At 42.9% G+C, this 17,708-nt stretch overlaps 1 protein-coding gene across 1 annotated transcript; it reads right to left on the reverse strand.

The window, feature by feature from the left end:
- LOC8071409 (2-isopropylmalate synthase A) lies at positions 9,873–15,831 on the reverse strand. The gene is made up of 12 exons (XM_002442636.2): positions 14,753–15,831; positions 13,978–14,191; positions 13,806–13,886; positions 13,585–13,674; positions 13,399–13,485; positions 12,871–12,971; positions 12,362–12,395; positions 12,166–12,240; positions 11,776–11,859; positions 11,558–11,692; positions 10,407–10,552; positions 9,873–10,312 (listed from the first exon to the last, which is right to left on the reverse strand). The coding sequence occupies exons 1-12, from the start codon at positions 15,463–15,465 to the stop codon at positions 10,171–10,173; spliced, it is 1,902 nt and encodes a 633-aa protein (XP_002442681.1). The 5' UTR covers positions 15,466–15,831; the 3' UTR covers positions 9,873–10,170.

Consider the following 17,708-nt stretch of genomic DNA (forward strand, 5'->3'; position numbering starts at 1 on the left):
AGCAGCAGTTTTGGAGAGCAATTGGCCTGAAAGCTGAAACTTGCACGGCGCCCGGCTTCTTTGGCAATAGCACCATATGAGACCTGTTGATTCTCTGAAGGTCTACCTGCCCACTGTGAAAGTCATGCATCAACTTCATGAGGTCCGGTTTAACCGCCCCCCAGGCGGCTTTATAAAAGATAGGCCCGAAGCCATCAGGGCCCGGGGCGCTGTTCATGTTCATTGACAGCACCGCTTGTTTGACTTCAGCCTCAGTGAAAGGGGAGTTGATGGAGCTGTCGGGGTTGGATGAGTTTGCATAGAGTTCAGCTAGCGGGGTTGGTTGTGAATCTCCTGAAACACCTAGAATGGACTTGAAGTAGCTTGTGAGTGCTGATATCTTTCCATCATGATTCACAATCTGGGTCCCGTCCACCTGAACCATCCTTATGTAATTTGATCTGACCCTTTGAGTGGCAACCGCATGATGAAATTTGGTGTTTGCATCACTCTCTTGGATAGCTTTTTGCTTGCTTCTTTGTTTCTAATATGCAGCCTTTTGTTTGACTTGGAAATGCAGTTGTTCCTGTGCATGACGCCTAGCCAGCAGTTCGTGTATGGACAGAGATCTTATTTCCTCAAAATAGTCAAAAAGTTGGATAATAAATCTAAAATTTTGGATTAGGAAGTGTGGTGCCCTGTTGCACCTTGTCCAAACCTTTACAGCTGCCCGCGTCGCAATAAGTCGCGCAACAATGCCCCCAGTCGTATCACCAGTGGTGACCGTTGACTGCCAGCCCGCTAGAATTGAAGGAAGGAAGTTTTGGTGATGGAGCCAATGTTTTTCAAACCGGAAAAAATTTGGCTTTGGGATTTCAGTGCACAAGGTTAGCAAGAGGGGGAAGTGATCCGATGTTGGTTTTGGCAGTGAGGATGTGTTGAGGCTATTGGCTGCAAGTTTGAAAGTTTCCCACAACCATACCTCGGCCTACCCCTTTCAGTTCACAAGCTACCGATTTCGGCATTTACCCCATACATTCAGAAAGCTGATCGTCGGTTGAGCTGCTGGCAAGCTGGTTTCCTGAACAAAATGGGAAGAACGGTCCTAGTCGACTCTGTCCTTGACTCTCAGCTAGTCTATCTGATGAGCTCGATTCAGGTGCCTCTAGGGGTCATCAAACATGTTGACAAGACCAGGAGGGCTTTCCTATGGAGTGGTGACAAAAACGGGAAATCGTCCCCGGGCTCATGTCTTGTAGCTTGGACTGCAGTGTGCAACCCCAAGGAGTTTGGCGGACTTGGTGTCAAGGACATTGGAGTGCAGAATGTTTGCCTACTCCTAAAACTCATCCACAGACTATACTGCCCTGGCTCCTCGGCATGGTCGCAATGGATCCAAGGACGCGTCTCCCTAGCTACACTGCAAGGCAATGTTCATGGTGAGCATTGGCAAGTGCTGCGCCGGCTTCTCCCTCTCTACCAAGCTATAACTAATGTCAAGCTGGGCAATGGAAAATCATGCTCCTTCTGGAACGATGTCTGGATCGGTGATGAAGCCTTAGTGGACGCGTTCTCGTCACTGTTCAGCCACTGCACTTTCAAGAATGGTTCTGTTCATGAAATCCTATCCAACGGACTTGAGCATTATCTTGTGCCCAGGCTCTCTCATGCTGCTCAGTCTGACATGGTGGGCATTCGGCTCCTACTCTCACAAACCTCCCTGTCTAATGATGAAGACAGGCGCACATCATGCTTTGCCAAGGCCGATTCCTCACTTCACAGTGGAGCCATCTACAAGATGATCAAGGCACGAGGCCAACCTTCTGACCCATCAACAGTTTTTGTGTGGAAAAGCTATGCACCGCCTAGGATTCAACTCTTCATGTGGCTTTTGGCACAGAATCGGATTCAGTGTCGCTTCAACCTTCATCGCAAACACATTGTTGACAATCCATGCTGCGAGATCTGTCAGCAAGAAGAGGAAACAACATAGCACATCTTCTCCGCATGCCCCCTGGCGTCTCAGTTATGGCAGAGTCTGCAGATGACACCCCCTCCTCAAAACCTTGCAAATATTCAGAATTGGGTGCCTCCTCCTTCAATCCCCAAGGATGGTTCCTCAACCTTCATAGCCTTGTGCTGTTGGCAGCTATGGAAGGCCCGAAATGAGAAAGTATTCAGAAACCAAAGCACATCTCTGTCCCAGCTACTCCAAAGCTGCATCTCCTTGGCCGCACAATGGAGCATCCGCCTTCCTGTCAAGAAGAAACACCTAGCCCAAGTCTGGGAACTTGCATTCCAGGTGGCTCGACAAGGTCAGGGATAGGACTAATGCTCCTGTTGTTGTATTTCTTTGCTTGTATCATGCAATCCTCAGTAAAACTCCAAGCCGTTTTGGGCACATGTGATTAATACATACCAGGTGGGGAACGCCTCCCCCGTTAAAGTAAAAAAAATATATTATCCCCACATGTTTTTATGACTACTTAGACTTTTCATCTTCAGCTAAAGTTGGACACCTTTCAGACCATCTCACTTTTTTTTTGCTTATATGTTGCTACGCAGTTTGGCAGCATCCTAAAAATTGTCGACAAGGGGTGAGAGTTTGACAACTTGACCTTGCATCATTTTTTCTCACCAAGGGCGTTACCTCGTGCATATATCATGTCCTCGCACCTCACCCCAAAACAGTAGTGCAGTATCAGTACTATTAACAATATCATGCGCTCTCTCATGTTTGCTAAAAAAATTATCTTGTTTTGTCACGGATTACAGCGATAGGTATCTTGTTTGAGTGATGCTATTAGCTAGTTTGGTCCAACCACGAAGATAATTATTACCAGCTATTTCTTCCGCCCACAAAAATATACAATTCTCACTATTCGAGGAGTCAAATGATTTAAAGTTTAACCAAAATTATATAAAAAAAATAAATTCGAGGAGTACCACAATTCTCACTATTCTCACTATCCGAGGAGTCAAATGATTTAAAGTTTAACATTTATGATACAAGATAAGTACCACTAAACTAATTATGAAATCTAGTTGTAGGCGTAAAATTCGAGGAGTATATTTTTATATAGTAAATCTAGTTGTAGGCGTAAATGTCAATACTATTCATTTTATACTTAGTCAAAGTTAATATAAGCTAATTTAACTTCTACAAATCTTATAGGGGCATCCTTTTGTGAAGGGAGACAGAGTAATCATTAGCTCTACGGAACCTCAAAAGATTCTTCACTTAAAAAAAATTCTACCGATCCTAATTCTCTTTTACATTCAACTTCTAGGTTTTCGTAAACTGAAATTCTAAGTTTAATCATTTGAGCTTATCTGTCGAATCAGTCAACCATTCAATGATGTTTTTCTCACAACAATTCAGTGAGCAATACTTTCAGTCATGACTTATTAGCCAAGCAAATAGGCTGTTTTTAAAACCAGGTTTGATGATTGACTTTATAAATAAACATCTATATATATGGTAAATAAATGTTATTGTTTTCTCACTAGAGCGTAGCACGGCCGGCTGGACACCTGAAAGAGCACAATATATATGGAGTCAACTCAGCTGCTTTTTGGTTGGTACAGGTTTGTTCTGCCTGTAATCGGGACACTGTGATAACAGGTCGTCAGCTGTCTAATTGTTTTTTTATAACATACTCCCTCCGTCCCCAAATACTGCTATTTCTAACAGATTTCAGACAGATTAGTGTGACAAACAAAAGACCATTCTACCCTCAATTAATTTGGGTTCCACCATTTAATCATGCACGTTAAGCCATGGTTCTCTGGTTCCAACGAGCTGCATTTAATGTCAACTAAACAGACTCAAACAATTACCATGCGCCAAAGTACTACTCCCTAGAAAACAATAAATGAGCGGTGGACCACGGAAGTTCCGATGAGAATTAAATGGGCTGGTGGACTGAGTATGCTAATAGAAATAGTAGTATTTGTGGACAAAATTTTCTCGTAGAAATAGCAGTATTTAGAGACGAAGGGAGTATCTGATATCGAGAATAGTATTTTTCATTATGAAATAGTATTTCTCTCCCAGAATAAATCAGCATCAGCATTAATATTAGTCGTAGAAACGATCAGCGAATATGACCCATAGTCGATCCGATGCAAATCTCCGGGACACCGAGACGATGCTGGCGTATGGAAAATGGTCCAAATCCAAATGGAAAGGACATAGGAAAAGGTATAGCACGCAGGCAACCAAATCCATATCGAGACGATACGATACGATAGGATACTCTTGAGTTGCTGTGCCCAGCAACGAGCACAGGCAGAGGCAGGAGGCAGCAGCGGTTTCCCCGTGGCCCGTGCGCTCCGCGATCGATATGATGCTGTTGCCCCCATGCCGATACGAATTACTACGATCGATACCATGTGAGATTGCCTTTCCAATATGGCTATTTGCCTTTGCCTCCGATCCACGCGTCGTCCCTGGCCTGCCTTTGTTGCCACTTTGCCTTGTTGCCATGCTCTCTCCTTCACGCGCGGACAATCAACCAAGGATATTCGCAGCCGGCTAATGGTCCAATGGATTGGCTACAAAGAATAAACAACAGCAGCAGCAGCAGCAAAAAGACTTATATAGGATTATTAGGAGGGAAGAAGAGATTGAGAAAAAAATAAGGCCTCGTTCCTTTTGGCCCGAAACGGCCCGGAACATGACCTGATCCGTCTGGATTGATATGGCCTGGTTGGAAGTCAGGCTGGGCCAGGATTGGTTGTTCGGTTAGATACGACCCGAAATTAAAATGGGTCAATCCCGGCCTTTCTTCCCCTCTTTGCATACTCTCGATCCGTCGCTATGCTTGCTAGATTCGTCACTCAATCGATCGCTTAATCCATCGCTCGGGCGCTAAGGCTCTTGCCCTTTTTCTCTGCATATCCAATCCCTTGTTGCTAGACTACGCCTACGAGTGCTTCCCCTCTTGTGTTTGTTCCTTTTTCTCCTTGCTAGTATTTCAACTATAAGAAGCAGCTCGCATCTTTCTTGGCCGGCGACGGTGATGCACACCACTGCTTGTGCTTTGGGAATCATTGCTACTGAATTACATGTCTTCGTCCAAGTTCATGAGAATATTCAGTATACTGGGGAGAGCCAGAGTTTACTAGCTTCCTTTCCCAAACACTTTGGGAAAGTCGTCGCTTGGTTATACTGTATCTATTTTCTATTCCTACCTTACTAGCTTCTTTCCCCAAGCACTGATTAGAACCTGCTACTAGGTGCCAACTTTTGAAATTAGTCTATTTGGCACTACTCTCCTCGAACCCAACTGATTGGCTAGATCTAAATTGATGATTTTTGTGAGACGTCATTTGCTCTAAAGCAAACCCGGGCTGCAGTTTCTTGGATGGGTGGTGATTGATAATCTTGTTTCTGAACATGAGTACTAGTAGTGTTACTAGTATTGAAATACCTAGTTAGTGACGATCGGGATGTATTTCTGGACTTCTGGTGTCTGTTTTTGTGCTCTTATTGATTGTAGCATTTTCGCATTTTCTATGATTGTTGCTTCTAGACTGATGTTTCTAGACTGCTGTAGGGAGGTGCTAGCTTGCTCGTGATGTTGGGTTGCTAGCTTGCTGTAGCATTAGCTATCTGTTAGAAAAACTATTAGAAAACCTCAGAAAAGTACGGTAGTCAGCCAATGCAATTAAATATGGATCTACACCTCTGTAATGTTGAAATATATTGATCTTGGGATATACGTTGATCTTTGATTAGAAGGGGCTCAACTTTTTACTGCTTTACTGAACCACACTCCATGACAATCAAGTAGGGGCTCAATTTTCACTGTAGAGCAACCCGGCGGTCATCAAGGACTACAGACCTATTAGTCTGATTCATAGCTTCGGGAAGCTTATCACTAAGTGTCTGGCTCGACGTCTGGCGACCGTCCTTGACCGTTTGGTGCTTAGTAACCAAACTGCGTTCATAAAAGGCAGGAGCATTCACGACAATTTTCGCAGCGTACAACTCACTTGTAAAGCATTGCACCAGCGCCATAATTCTTGTTTGCTGTTGAAGATCGACATTGCCAAAGCCTTCGACACCGTAGCCTGGACGTTCCTCCTTGATGTGCTACGTCATATGGGCTTTGGGCAGCGTTGGCGGGACTGGGTCTCCATTGTGCTTTCGTCTGCGAGCACCAAAATTATGCTCAATGGCCGACCTGGGCATCGGATATGTCATGCAAGGGGTCTTCGCCAGGGTGATCCCCTGTCCCCTATGTTATTTGTGCTTGCTATGGAGGTATTCAACAATCTGCTGCGATGGGTTGAGCAGACGGGGCGCCTCACCCCGATTGTAGGCCTTGTCGGATCAAGGATGTACTTATATGCTGATGACCTGGTGCTGTTTCTCAAGCCGCTGCATCAAGATTTGCAAGCTGTTAAAGCCTCTCTATCCATCTTCGGCCGGGCCTCAGGACTTTTTGCCAACCTGGAGAAAAGTGCCGCGACGCCGATACATTGTGCTGCGGATGAACTCGATCAGGTACGTCAGGTGCTGGCCTGCGCGATTGAAGGTTTCCCCTGCCGCTATCTTGGCGTCCCGCTTTCTGTCCATAGGCTGAGACGCTCCGAGGAGCAGTCGCTGATCGACAAGGTTGCAGCCAGAATTCCTGGCTGGAAGGGGAATCTTTTGAACGTGGCTGGTCGCACTGCTCTTGTTAAGGCGACCATGTCGGCAATACCGGTTCACACTTCAATTGCACTCTGCCTATCGCCGTGGGCCATCGACGTCATCGACAAACTTCGACGCTCTTTCTTATGAGCGGGTACAGACAACGTCGCTGGGGGCAAATGCAAGGTCGCCTGGCCACTAGTCTGCCGACCAAAGGAGCTGGGCGGCCTCGGCATCTTTGATCTAAGGCGGACTGGAGTGGCGCTGCGCATCCGTTGGGTCTGGAAGGACCGAGAGGCTGGTGCAGCGCCAAACTCTAAGGACAGGGTGTCTCTAGCGCTCTTTGATGCAGCGACGGTGCTTCAGCTAGGCGACGGCAAAGCAACTTACTTCTGGACAGATCGCTGGATTCAGGGGGACAGCATCAAGTCGTTTGCGCCCAACGTCTTCTCTGCCGTTCGGGCGCGCAAGAGGCGGTGCCTGGTTGCGGATGCTCTCCCCGGTGATGCTTGGGTTCGCCACATTTCTGGACCGATCACAATGCAGCTATTGATTGAGTTCAATAAAATCTGTGATTTGCTGCGCCATATCCAGCTCTCAGACACTCCGGACACCTTCTGCTGGAGGCTTCCTGGCAATGGCACCTACTCGGCCGCCTCAGCGTATGGGGCTATGTTCTTTGGCTCCTCGTTGCCCATCGGCGCCAAAGAAATCTGGAAGACTGCAGCCCCGCCGCGTGTGCGGTTCTTTTTCTGGCTTGTGTTGCACCGGCGTTGTTGGACTGCTGAACGACGTTTCCGTCACGGTTTGCAGAGCTCCGCGACTTGTGTCATGTGTGACCAGCTGCCTGAGACGATCGACCACATTCTACTGGGTTGCTGCTTCAGCAAGGAAGTTTGGCATATGTGCCTCAACAAGCTGTGCTTGCAGGATCTCGTTATGGTCAACGAGGAGCACGTCATGTCCTGGTGGGTTAAGAACAGAAAAGGAGTCCCCAAAGTCCTCCGCCGTGGTTTCGACTCACTCTTTTTCCTTGTGGGCTGGACGCTCTGGAAGGAACGAAACGCGAGAACTTTTGACGCAGTGGCCTCGTCGCCGTTGCAGCTCCTGACAAAAATCATGGATGAGGCTGCGGTTTGGGGGCTGGCGGGCTTCAAACCAATCCAAGCGCTCCTAGTGCTGCCCTCTGTGTGGTCTTCCGGCTAGCCACCTTGGCTACTTTGCTGTTTGTTCTCTTAAGCTTGTTTGTGTTCTCTTAAGCTTGTTTCTGCCTCTAGGCTCCGCTTGGGGTTACCGTGTAACCAGCTTGTAAACTCTGCTCCTTCTTAATGAAATACACGCTGAGCGTGGTCTTTAAAAACTATTGGCTGCTTGTTTACTTATGAAATAGGTACTTGCTACTTGTAAATTTTGTTTTATCTTTAAATTTGTAAGTTTAGTGGCAAAATTCATAAAAATGGCACTATTAGGGGCTGCTAGGTTTGTTTCAATAATTGCCAGTTTTGTTTAGCTCCCAGTGTTCTCTATTGATAGGATTTGTGAAGATTCTCATCCAGCTTCTTTTTGCCTGATTGCAGAAATATATATATGTTTGACTCTGATTATTATCTTATAATATCACTAAATGTGTAATTCTGACCTTCACTTTGTATATTGTTACATTGAATAGCGTACTGTAGTTCTACTGTAAGTGTTTCCTTTATATACTTGCTCAAATCTGTCCTTTAAACTACAACATCGTTATTTGATTGCTCGGGTGCTGCTGCAATATCGGTAGGACCTGGTTGTCTGTATGTACAACAAAATTCTCTGTATTTGGAATTTTGAGACAAAAAATGAGCTAAGAGGATAACCTATTATCCAATATCGATAACGCAGTGTAGTTATCAAAATCTATTTTCCAATATCGATAACGCAGTGTAGTTATCAAAATCTATCAGTACATAATACACATGTGAATATGCTAAACTGAAAGTTGTCAGCTTGCACAATGCAGGCCTTGATTCAATGGGTTCTCAGCTATTGTTCTCTTTTAGTTCAGATTTTCTTGCTGAATGAAAACTGAAAAGTTCAGGTCAAACTGTTTTCAGTCACTCGATTCGCTCTTGTATACTCTTGATTTCAATGAGTAATTTGTAACCTTGGAGTAACTGTTTGCTCTTGATTTGGTAGGAGGTGGCTTCCAAGGTCAAGACTGCTGGAAAGGCCAGGTACAATGCCACAATCTCACACAGCGACAACGCCGAGTTTGAGAACCTGAAGTAGCTTAACATGACACAACAAAAAAGGCCGTCTAGTTAAGTTTTGAGTAGTACACCATAATCTGCATGTATACTTTGGTGTCTCATTAACGTCATCAGTAGATAGGTACGGAGTACAAGTGTGCAAGCACATGGAAGAGTAGGGGTGAATGTGTGACTTTGCATGGCACAAGTACTAGACAGTTCAGTTTGTGCGTCTACATATTCTTGGTATAGTCTTGATTTGAAACCTGTACTGCCGAACAATAATTTTTTTATGTACGGGAATTAAACCTTATGGAATGGCACCCAGGCCTGGTTTGAGTGACACGCATGGATTCCCTGAAACCATGCCTGGTTCCGATCCTGTTCGGGAACCATTCCTAGACTGCCGAACGAGGCCTAAGAGAGAATCTTTTCCTGGTTCCTTGTGCTGTAGTCATGTTAAGCAACAGTTCACGTCCTCCACTCATCTCCTCAATTCTCTCACCTTTATGTTGGATTTTTGACGACATGACATGGATAGTCTTACAGCCTACTAAGTAGAATTTATTATACTTGATCTAATGTGATGAGCAAACATTTGCCCAAAAAATAACGAATCATCTAGCCATATCTTTCCTTTTTAGTAAATATTTGTTTCTATAACTTCCTATTTTTATAAAATTTTATATTATACAGGTGGATATACGATATCTAGATACATAATAAAAGTTGTATATCTAGAAAAGTCAAACGACCTATAAATTAGAACAGATGGAGGACCAGGCACGCCTATAGCCCAAAACTTACTGCTTTTTCTTATTCTGAGTTAATGGTAATGGGAAGATCCTCATAAAAAACATGTGTAACCTTTGCAACGACGAAAGGGTAAACCTAGCATTAATCCGGTCAAACAGTTGGAACACCAAGCTCCCAGGTACCTCACTGCTGGTTTCCTTTTGTGTGCTTAAAGAAACCACACGGCTTCATGAATATTCAAGCTGGCATCACAACACTGATATGGATGATGGATCACAGTTTCAATCTTGGGCATCCTTTATTCACTGCTCAGGTTTTCAATGTATAATGTTTACAGGCTAAAAGAATGAATCATTCTAAATGACCTCATCTTTCTTTGGCCACAGAGTTCTAAATGGCAAGTACCTCCAAATACAGATTGTATGGTTTATATATGATATACAAACTGGCCACGAGTATGGTATATGAGATACAGAAATTGTACACTACATAGGCCCAAGACAAGCCTGTCCTAAGCTGAAGGGCTGATCCTTCCAGAAATCTTGAACAAAAGGAACGCCACCAAGCTCATTCTGTGCTCGGAACGCTTGCGATCTCAGGTACCTCGCTGCTGGCTTTCACGGCGCCAGCAAAACTGCAAATCTTGTTCAGGGCGCTCAGGTAAGCTCTGACGCTGGACACCACAATGTCCATGGATGCCCCGCTCCCACTGAAGTCAACAGACACGGAGAAGCGGTGAGAGAAGAACAGAATAGCTGGGAGCATGGAAGAAATGGAAACAGATTTCAAAGGACTGTTATAACCTGAAGGAGCGGTTGAAAGAGCGGCCAGTCAAGGCATGTTTGGCGTTGATGCTCACATCTCCAGTGACAACAACTCGAGTTGTTGCAATTGCGTCAATGCCTTCTGTGACTGATGTCATGCTATATTCTCGTAGAACGGTTGGAATCTGTAGATTGTTAGTCCAATAAGATTTCTGTTCATTGTGATCGTTCGGTAGTCAAAGAACAAAATAAATGAATCTGATGAGTTAGGTACAATCCCTGCCTGCACCAGTCCAGACTGATAGGAGACAACCCATGTTATACTCAATATTGTGTTAGATGATTAAATATTTGACATCTCTTTTTTTCCCAACCCCAGTTGCTTTCTACTCAATCCATTCCAAATTGTAAGTCGTTTGACTTTTTTAATATCAAGTTTGACCACTCGTTTTATTCAAAGTTTTATACAAAATATCATTTTTTTTGTTGTGTATTGGTTTATTAATAAAAGTTCTTCAAGAATGACTTCAATTTGACTATATTTGCATAATTTTTTTTGAATAAGACGAGTGGTCAAACTAGGGGTAAAAAAAGTCAAACGACTTACAATTTGGGATGGAGGTAGTAGTTAAAATGACACCATAAAAGAGTAATATGTCCAATTTTCAAAGGCAGACAGGAAGTGCTGTCAATAGAATATCTATCTCATGTCACATTGTATGATACTGCAGCTTTTGAAATAGGCCTTGGTGCCTTCCCAAGCAGAACAACTGACACTTCTTTCTTTCTCAAGCTGCTAAAACATACTCAGACACAATGCTCCAATAAATCATGGTAATAATCACAAGTCATGTCCCTGTATAGATGTAATTTTATTTTTGACATCAAGCCAGTGTATCATCTCTAGAAATCCAGCTGCTTGTGATAAATTTCATGCAAATTCTAGGAAAATTGTGGGTAATCATGATGAAAATACAGCCAGAGATTCACCCAGATACATGTATTTCTAGTCCATATCGAGAAAAAAAACGAGTACTTCTATTACTAAAAGAAAATGCAACATTCATATTTGTTCACGTTTGAAGTAGTGTACCAGTGCAAGAAAAATACCCAAAAAAACAGCATCCATATTCCATCGTTAGAAGCAGTGTACCACTGCAAGAAAGATCAAAATTGTGGTGGCAACAAACCTGGATTATTTGGTCAACAGCCTTGTAAGCTGCATCGACTGGACCTGTTCCGACTGAACATGCTATTCTCTCCTCTCCATCTGGTCCTATCAATTTCACCGTTGCCGTAGATAAACTAAGTGTACCGCATGTTGCCTGCAAAAGGATGAATCACATTTGAAACTTAGCATATCACGTTTCTGCTAACCAAAGTTTAGTAAACTGCAGCTCAACTATACCTGTACATCAGCAAGGGACCAAATAAGCTTAGGCTGGAATATCTCATCTGACAATAACGCTTCTAAGTCTTCATCAGTTACACGCTACAAATCATGAACAAATTATTTAGTTTCCATGTGTACAGAATGTACATGTTATAATATATGACAAATAAAACAGAACACGAAAGGAAGCAGCCCTCCCAGGGAATGCAATGATTAAATAAAAATGTAGAGGTGAAAAGGTGACATGGCCCAAAAAGGAATGTGGAAGCTATTAAACAATGCATGCAATTTTTTTAAAGATTATAGTAAAATGATGGAGATGACATTGGGTAATAAAAAGGTGGCATGGCCCAAAAAGGAAGGTCACATAAGAAATAGAGTAAGTATGCTTCAGAAAAGAGTCACCTTTTTCTTCTCTGCAACCTCTTTGTAGCGTTTAAAGAAGTCCTCAAATTCCTTGTCACCGATTTCATATCCAAGCTACAGTTTGAACAACGAAGATCATATCAGTTAACAATAAGAACTGGAACATAAAAAAGAAGAACTTGAACAGAAAGCCCTAGTTGTGAGTAGAAAAACAAAGAAAACATCTAAGCTGTACCTCCACTAGCTTAGATCTCACAGCATGCCTTCCACTGAAAGTAAGAACAGAAAACATTAGTATGGATGTGATTCTCAAATTTGATCTAATTTATTGCTGTATGCATGCCTAATTGTAAATATAGCAAACAAAGAATTTCAGAAGCATAATCCTGATAATAAATAGATTAATTAAAGACTAAATATTTGATTTCCAAGAAAAACTATCAAACTTCCAGTTCAAGAATATAGTACATATAGCATAATGATAGAATTATAGGATTTATGTTGTGACTGAAGTCTAATGCTTTACATCATACCCTACTACCACCAATACTTTTGTAGTTTTGTAACACTAACTGTACACATGTCACCAACAGCTAATGCCGACCTAGTAGCCATAACATACAAGCATTCAAAATTTAAGCATTTGGGGCTCCTTTGTTGTAGCATGAACACTGAATCAGCAAAACGATGAAGTTGAATATTTGAGAAAGTGAACTAAATAGGGAAAGGTGTATTGCATGATACCTGAGTTTCCCAAGAACAATACCAAATTCGTTTGCACGTGTCAAACCAATATCATCAGGCGATATAATTTCATAAGTTCCTTTGTTTTTAAGCATGCCATCCTACAAAACAAAACAAAAGAAAAGAAAAAAGAATGAAAGTAAACATAAAGAATAGTCCACTCTTTAATGAGAATAGTGAGGGGCCCTTTGGAATGCAAGAATTTCACAGGAAACATGAAAAAAAATCCCGCATTCCAATTTCCAAGGGGGCCTTAAATCATATATGTATGAGATCAACAGTTACCAAAAAATTAAATATCTTAGAGGCTCAGAGTCAGCAAGGTGAAACAATGGTTGATCCATCACAATGGTGAAAATAATTATTTACAATATATAGATAAGTTGCATTGGCAGTTGAGAACAAAGTACCAAGGAAGTGAAAAGGAGCAGTGCTACTTATTTATTTACAAGGTGCGTGAACAACAACCCAACACTGCTACAATCGCAAATAAGTTGATGGTAGTAAGGAGACTGCAAATGTGTTTACCTGATGAATTCCACTTTCATGAGCAAATGCATTGGCACCAACAATAGCTTTATGTGGTTGTACGATCAGTCCACTATGCTCTTGTACCTAGAATAGTTAGAGCATTTGTGCCAGAAAATCAGTCATCTCAAAAATGTATAAGAGACCAAAAGGAAAAACAAACAAGACAAGAAATGATAATTGTACCATTTTGCTCGTCAAAGTGATATGCCGAGAATCGATTCCAGTATAGAGACCATTTAACAGTTCTCTGCGGCATTTAATTGCCATGACAACCTTTAAAGGAGATCAGAAAATATTAGGCACGTACAAACACCCAATCAGCAATTCAGATTCCTCTCCAAAACTCATCAGACTACTTTGTAAGGCACTGTCAACAGATAAATATGACTAAGGCATCAGCTCACCTCCTCCAAAGAAGCATTTCCAGCTCTTTCACCAATACCATTAATAGTAACCTCTAATTGTCGTGCCCCTGCACGAGCGCCCTAAAGTTAAGTCAAAGTAGTAGCCCGATTAAGATCAGACCAATGATAACAAATTATATAAAAATATAAATAAGAAATAGAAAGGTAGTACCGCTAAAGTGTTGGCAGTCGCAAGACCAAGGTCATTCTGGCAATGAGTTGAAATGATAGCATTTTCAATTCCAGGAGTGTTTGCCTTTATATCAGCAATTAACTTCCCAAATTCATAAGGAAGATTGTATCCGACAGTGTCCGGGATATTGAGAGTTGTAGCTCCAGCTTTTATGACTTCCCCTAGAATATGATACAAGAACTCTCTATTTGACCTGGATGGAAAAGTGGAACCAATCATGGCACAGCCACTTGGACACCGGGGAAAAAGGATCATTTTTTTGTAAATAAATACTATAAAATTCCTTTGAGGGCATCCTAGCATGAGCTAACTTCAGCATCCTTTTGCACCAGAAAATGTCCAATCCCAAAAAGGGAAAAAAAATATGTAGTACCTTACCAGGCTAAGCATGGAACTAAGTTTATTACCCTGTTTTGATTCGCTAAGAAAGTTGCCTCCCTCTGAAACTGAAGAAGCACTACTCTGTAAACTATGAGAAGCTAACTAGAATACTTAGCAGGCATGCATAACTTTGCCTCAAAGTGAAGAAATCAACTCGTGTTGGACTAAATTGGGACCGTTTTTGTGTGTGCTAGATTACTGGTTGATTTGTGAACTTTCAATTAGATGAGTTGGGAATCTTAAACCAGCTTATACTTTTCTTGGTACCAAAAAAAAATGGACCTTACTTACAGGCTTTCAGATTCGGAGAATGCAGCTAAAGAATCAACCAAAATCTGATTTTTCGCAACTGCAAAGAGTGGTACATACATACCTGCCGGCGTCCTCGGGGCTGAACTCGACGTCAGTGCATCCGAGGCTGCGGGCGTAGGCCACCATGTCCCTGGCAATGGCCGCCACCTGCTCGGGGGTCTTCCTGAGCTTATGCTGCATGTGGATGTCGCTGGTGGCGATGAAGGTGTGGATCCGGGGCCGTCGCGCGTGGCGCACGGCCTCCCACGCCGCGTCGATGTCCTTCCTGTTGCACCGCGAGAGGCCACAGATGACCGGCACGTGCGTGGCGTCGGCGCCACCGTCGTCCCCGGCGGGTGCGGGGTTGCCGACCTCGATGGCGATGGAGCGCACGGCGTCGAGGTCGTCGGGGGAGGAAGCCGGGAACCCGGCCTCGATGATGTCGACGCCGAGGCGGGCCAGCTGGCGCGCGACGACGAGCTTCTGCGCGCTCGTCATCGTGGCGCCCGGGGACTGCTCCCCGTCGCGCAGCGTGGTGTCGAAGATTCGCACGTAGTTTGGGTCGTCGATGCGGTTCGGGACGTACTCCGGCCGCCGCTGCTGCTGCCCCCGCGGCGGCGGAGGCTGCTGCTGCGACGCTCGGGCGGAGACCGCACGGAGGCGGCGCGCGGCGGAGAGGACATGGGCGGAGGAGAGGAATCTTGGGGATGGAAAGCGGGTGGCTTTTGGTGCGGGGGTCGTTTTGGTGGTGGAGCAGAAAGGTTTAGCGGGGGAGGAGAGCAGCGAGGACGCCATGGTTGGTCGGCCGTCGGCGTGGGTTTAGTTGACGGCGGCGACGGCGGTGGAGATTAAATTATTGGGGAAATGTGATGATTTGGAGACGGCACTCCACTCCAGTCCTACACGGCAGAGGCACTGAGGAGGCAGGGATGAGTCAGAGATGGTGGTGGATCATGGTTATCCTGGACCGACGGGGATGAGGAGGAGGAGGAGGATGACGCCGATGAGGTTTCGTGGGCGCCACGGAGCGCCTGGTGTCGTTTAGTTCTGAGCAGAGCAGAGCAGACAAGACAAGAGAGCAGAGGAGGGCAGCGCGGCGGCGGCGGCGGCGAGCATGCGAGAGTGGTGACCGTGGCGAGTCCGTGCCCGTGCGCAAGAGCTTGTGCACGCACTCAGGTCAGCAGCAGCCACGATGTGTCGAGACTGTGAAAGCCAACGGACTAGCTAACCGATTTTGGGATTTGTGGGACTCGGATAAGATCCCCTTTATTCTATGACATCGAAACATCTACTATGCCAATTAATAAAAAGTGACGTGACAGATGGAATGCAATCAAGAGTTTTCATCTACATTGTATTGACTTTCTTCGTCTTCTCAACGTCTATTTGCATCACCAGGGTTAAATGGCTAATACTACTCCCTTCCATCCTAAAGAAGATAAATACAATATATTAGGTAAACAGTACAAAGTATGACCAAGCTAATTAAAAAAGAAAGATAGTAAAATTTATTGTACTCCCACATTTCAAATTATAAAGAAGTATTAGCTTTCCGAGATAGCAAAAAAAAGTACAATTTTAGAATAGAAGTAGTACTAACACAGCGTCATGTTTTAGTATCTTGAGTTTGACCAATTATACATAAAAATATTAATATTTGTTATATCAAATAATAACATTGTATTAATAATAAAATGTATTTTTATATAAATTAATTTAAAGTCATAAATATGAATACTATTTATTAGAGATTTGGTCAAATATGAACTACTTCTACTGGCATGCAACCCATTGTTGTATTCTTTTTTTAGATGAAGAGAGTATTTTTGTATTGGAATGTTAAACGTATGGAAAAGTATAATTTTATAAAATGTGACTAATAATTATTCAAATAAAATTATATACAAGTATCTATAGTTGTATTCAAAGTATCTCTAAGTTGATTTTTTTGGCAAATAACAACATTTTTTTTGGCAAAACTAATATTTATGCTTTTTCTCAAAATGTTCATATCAAAATAAACTTATGGCCCATTTGGATCCCTTCATTTCATAGGAATTAGAATCTACTTAAGAAATTAAGCTATTTGGCTTGGAATTCGAGATTTCACGATTTTTCAAAGTTCACGTATAAGTCTATCTTAAATTCGTAGGGTGAGAGATGATAAATGGATTTTGTGGATTCTTTTTTCTTTCTTCTCCAATTTAAGTAAAGTTGTAGACTTTTTTTCTTTCTCATTTCTTCATTTTTTTTCTTTCTTTTTCCACAACAATGGTTTATTATAATGAATTCAATTTCAAGGATCCAAATGGAACCTTGCCGATTTGGGGCGGGGGAATTAGTTAACTTACCTCTAAACATTGGTGGGTCTTTATCAAAGTAGTTACGCTGACGAAGACGACCACTAAATTATATATGGTCCGATTTTCATATTGGTCATGGAGGACCACACGCAAAATTCGGTTTTCTGGGAGGGTAAACAACGGTCTTTGTTGTCCTTTACCTTTCACATCAAAAGATTCTAAACCGCAACTAAGACTTCAGCAATGGCTCTTTAATCTTCGGAGGATCATATATTCAGTAATAATATGGTATGCCAATATCGTCACGAGTACTCCCTGTAAAAGCATTTTTTTTTTCAATCGTTGAGGTTACATATCAGCGGCGGAGCCATTCTTTTAATAAAAAAATAGAGCGAATTCTAATGAGAAAACTGAATCTAAAGTATATAAACTAATTCGCACTGCATTCACATATTAGAATAAAAAAATAAAACAAAAAAGTTACAACCACAGAAATTGTGGTCCTGATCCTGGTTGGTTGGCCCGTTGAGATACCAACACCGGTGGATGGATAGCAACTGAAGGAATGATTTGTTGGGCCATCGGGAAATAGGAATCTCCACTACTATATAATCTACCAGTTCTGAATTTAGCTAAATACACCCCATAAACTACTACTACAGTCATAAGCTACACTAAGTACACACAAAAAATTACATCCAGAAAGATCTATCTTCCAAAATTAAGGGACAAGAT

This window comes from Sorghum bicolor, chromosome 8, assembly GCF_000003195.3.
Source record: "Sorghum bicolor cultivar BTx623 chromosome 8, Sorghum_bicolor_NCBIv3, whole genome shotgun sequence".
NCBI lineage: Eukaryota > Viridiplantae > Streptophyta > Magnoliopsida > Poales > Poaceae > Sorghum > Sorghum bicolor.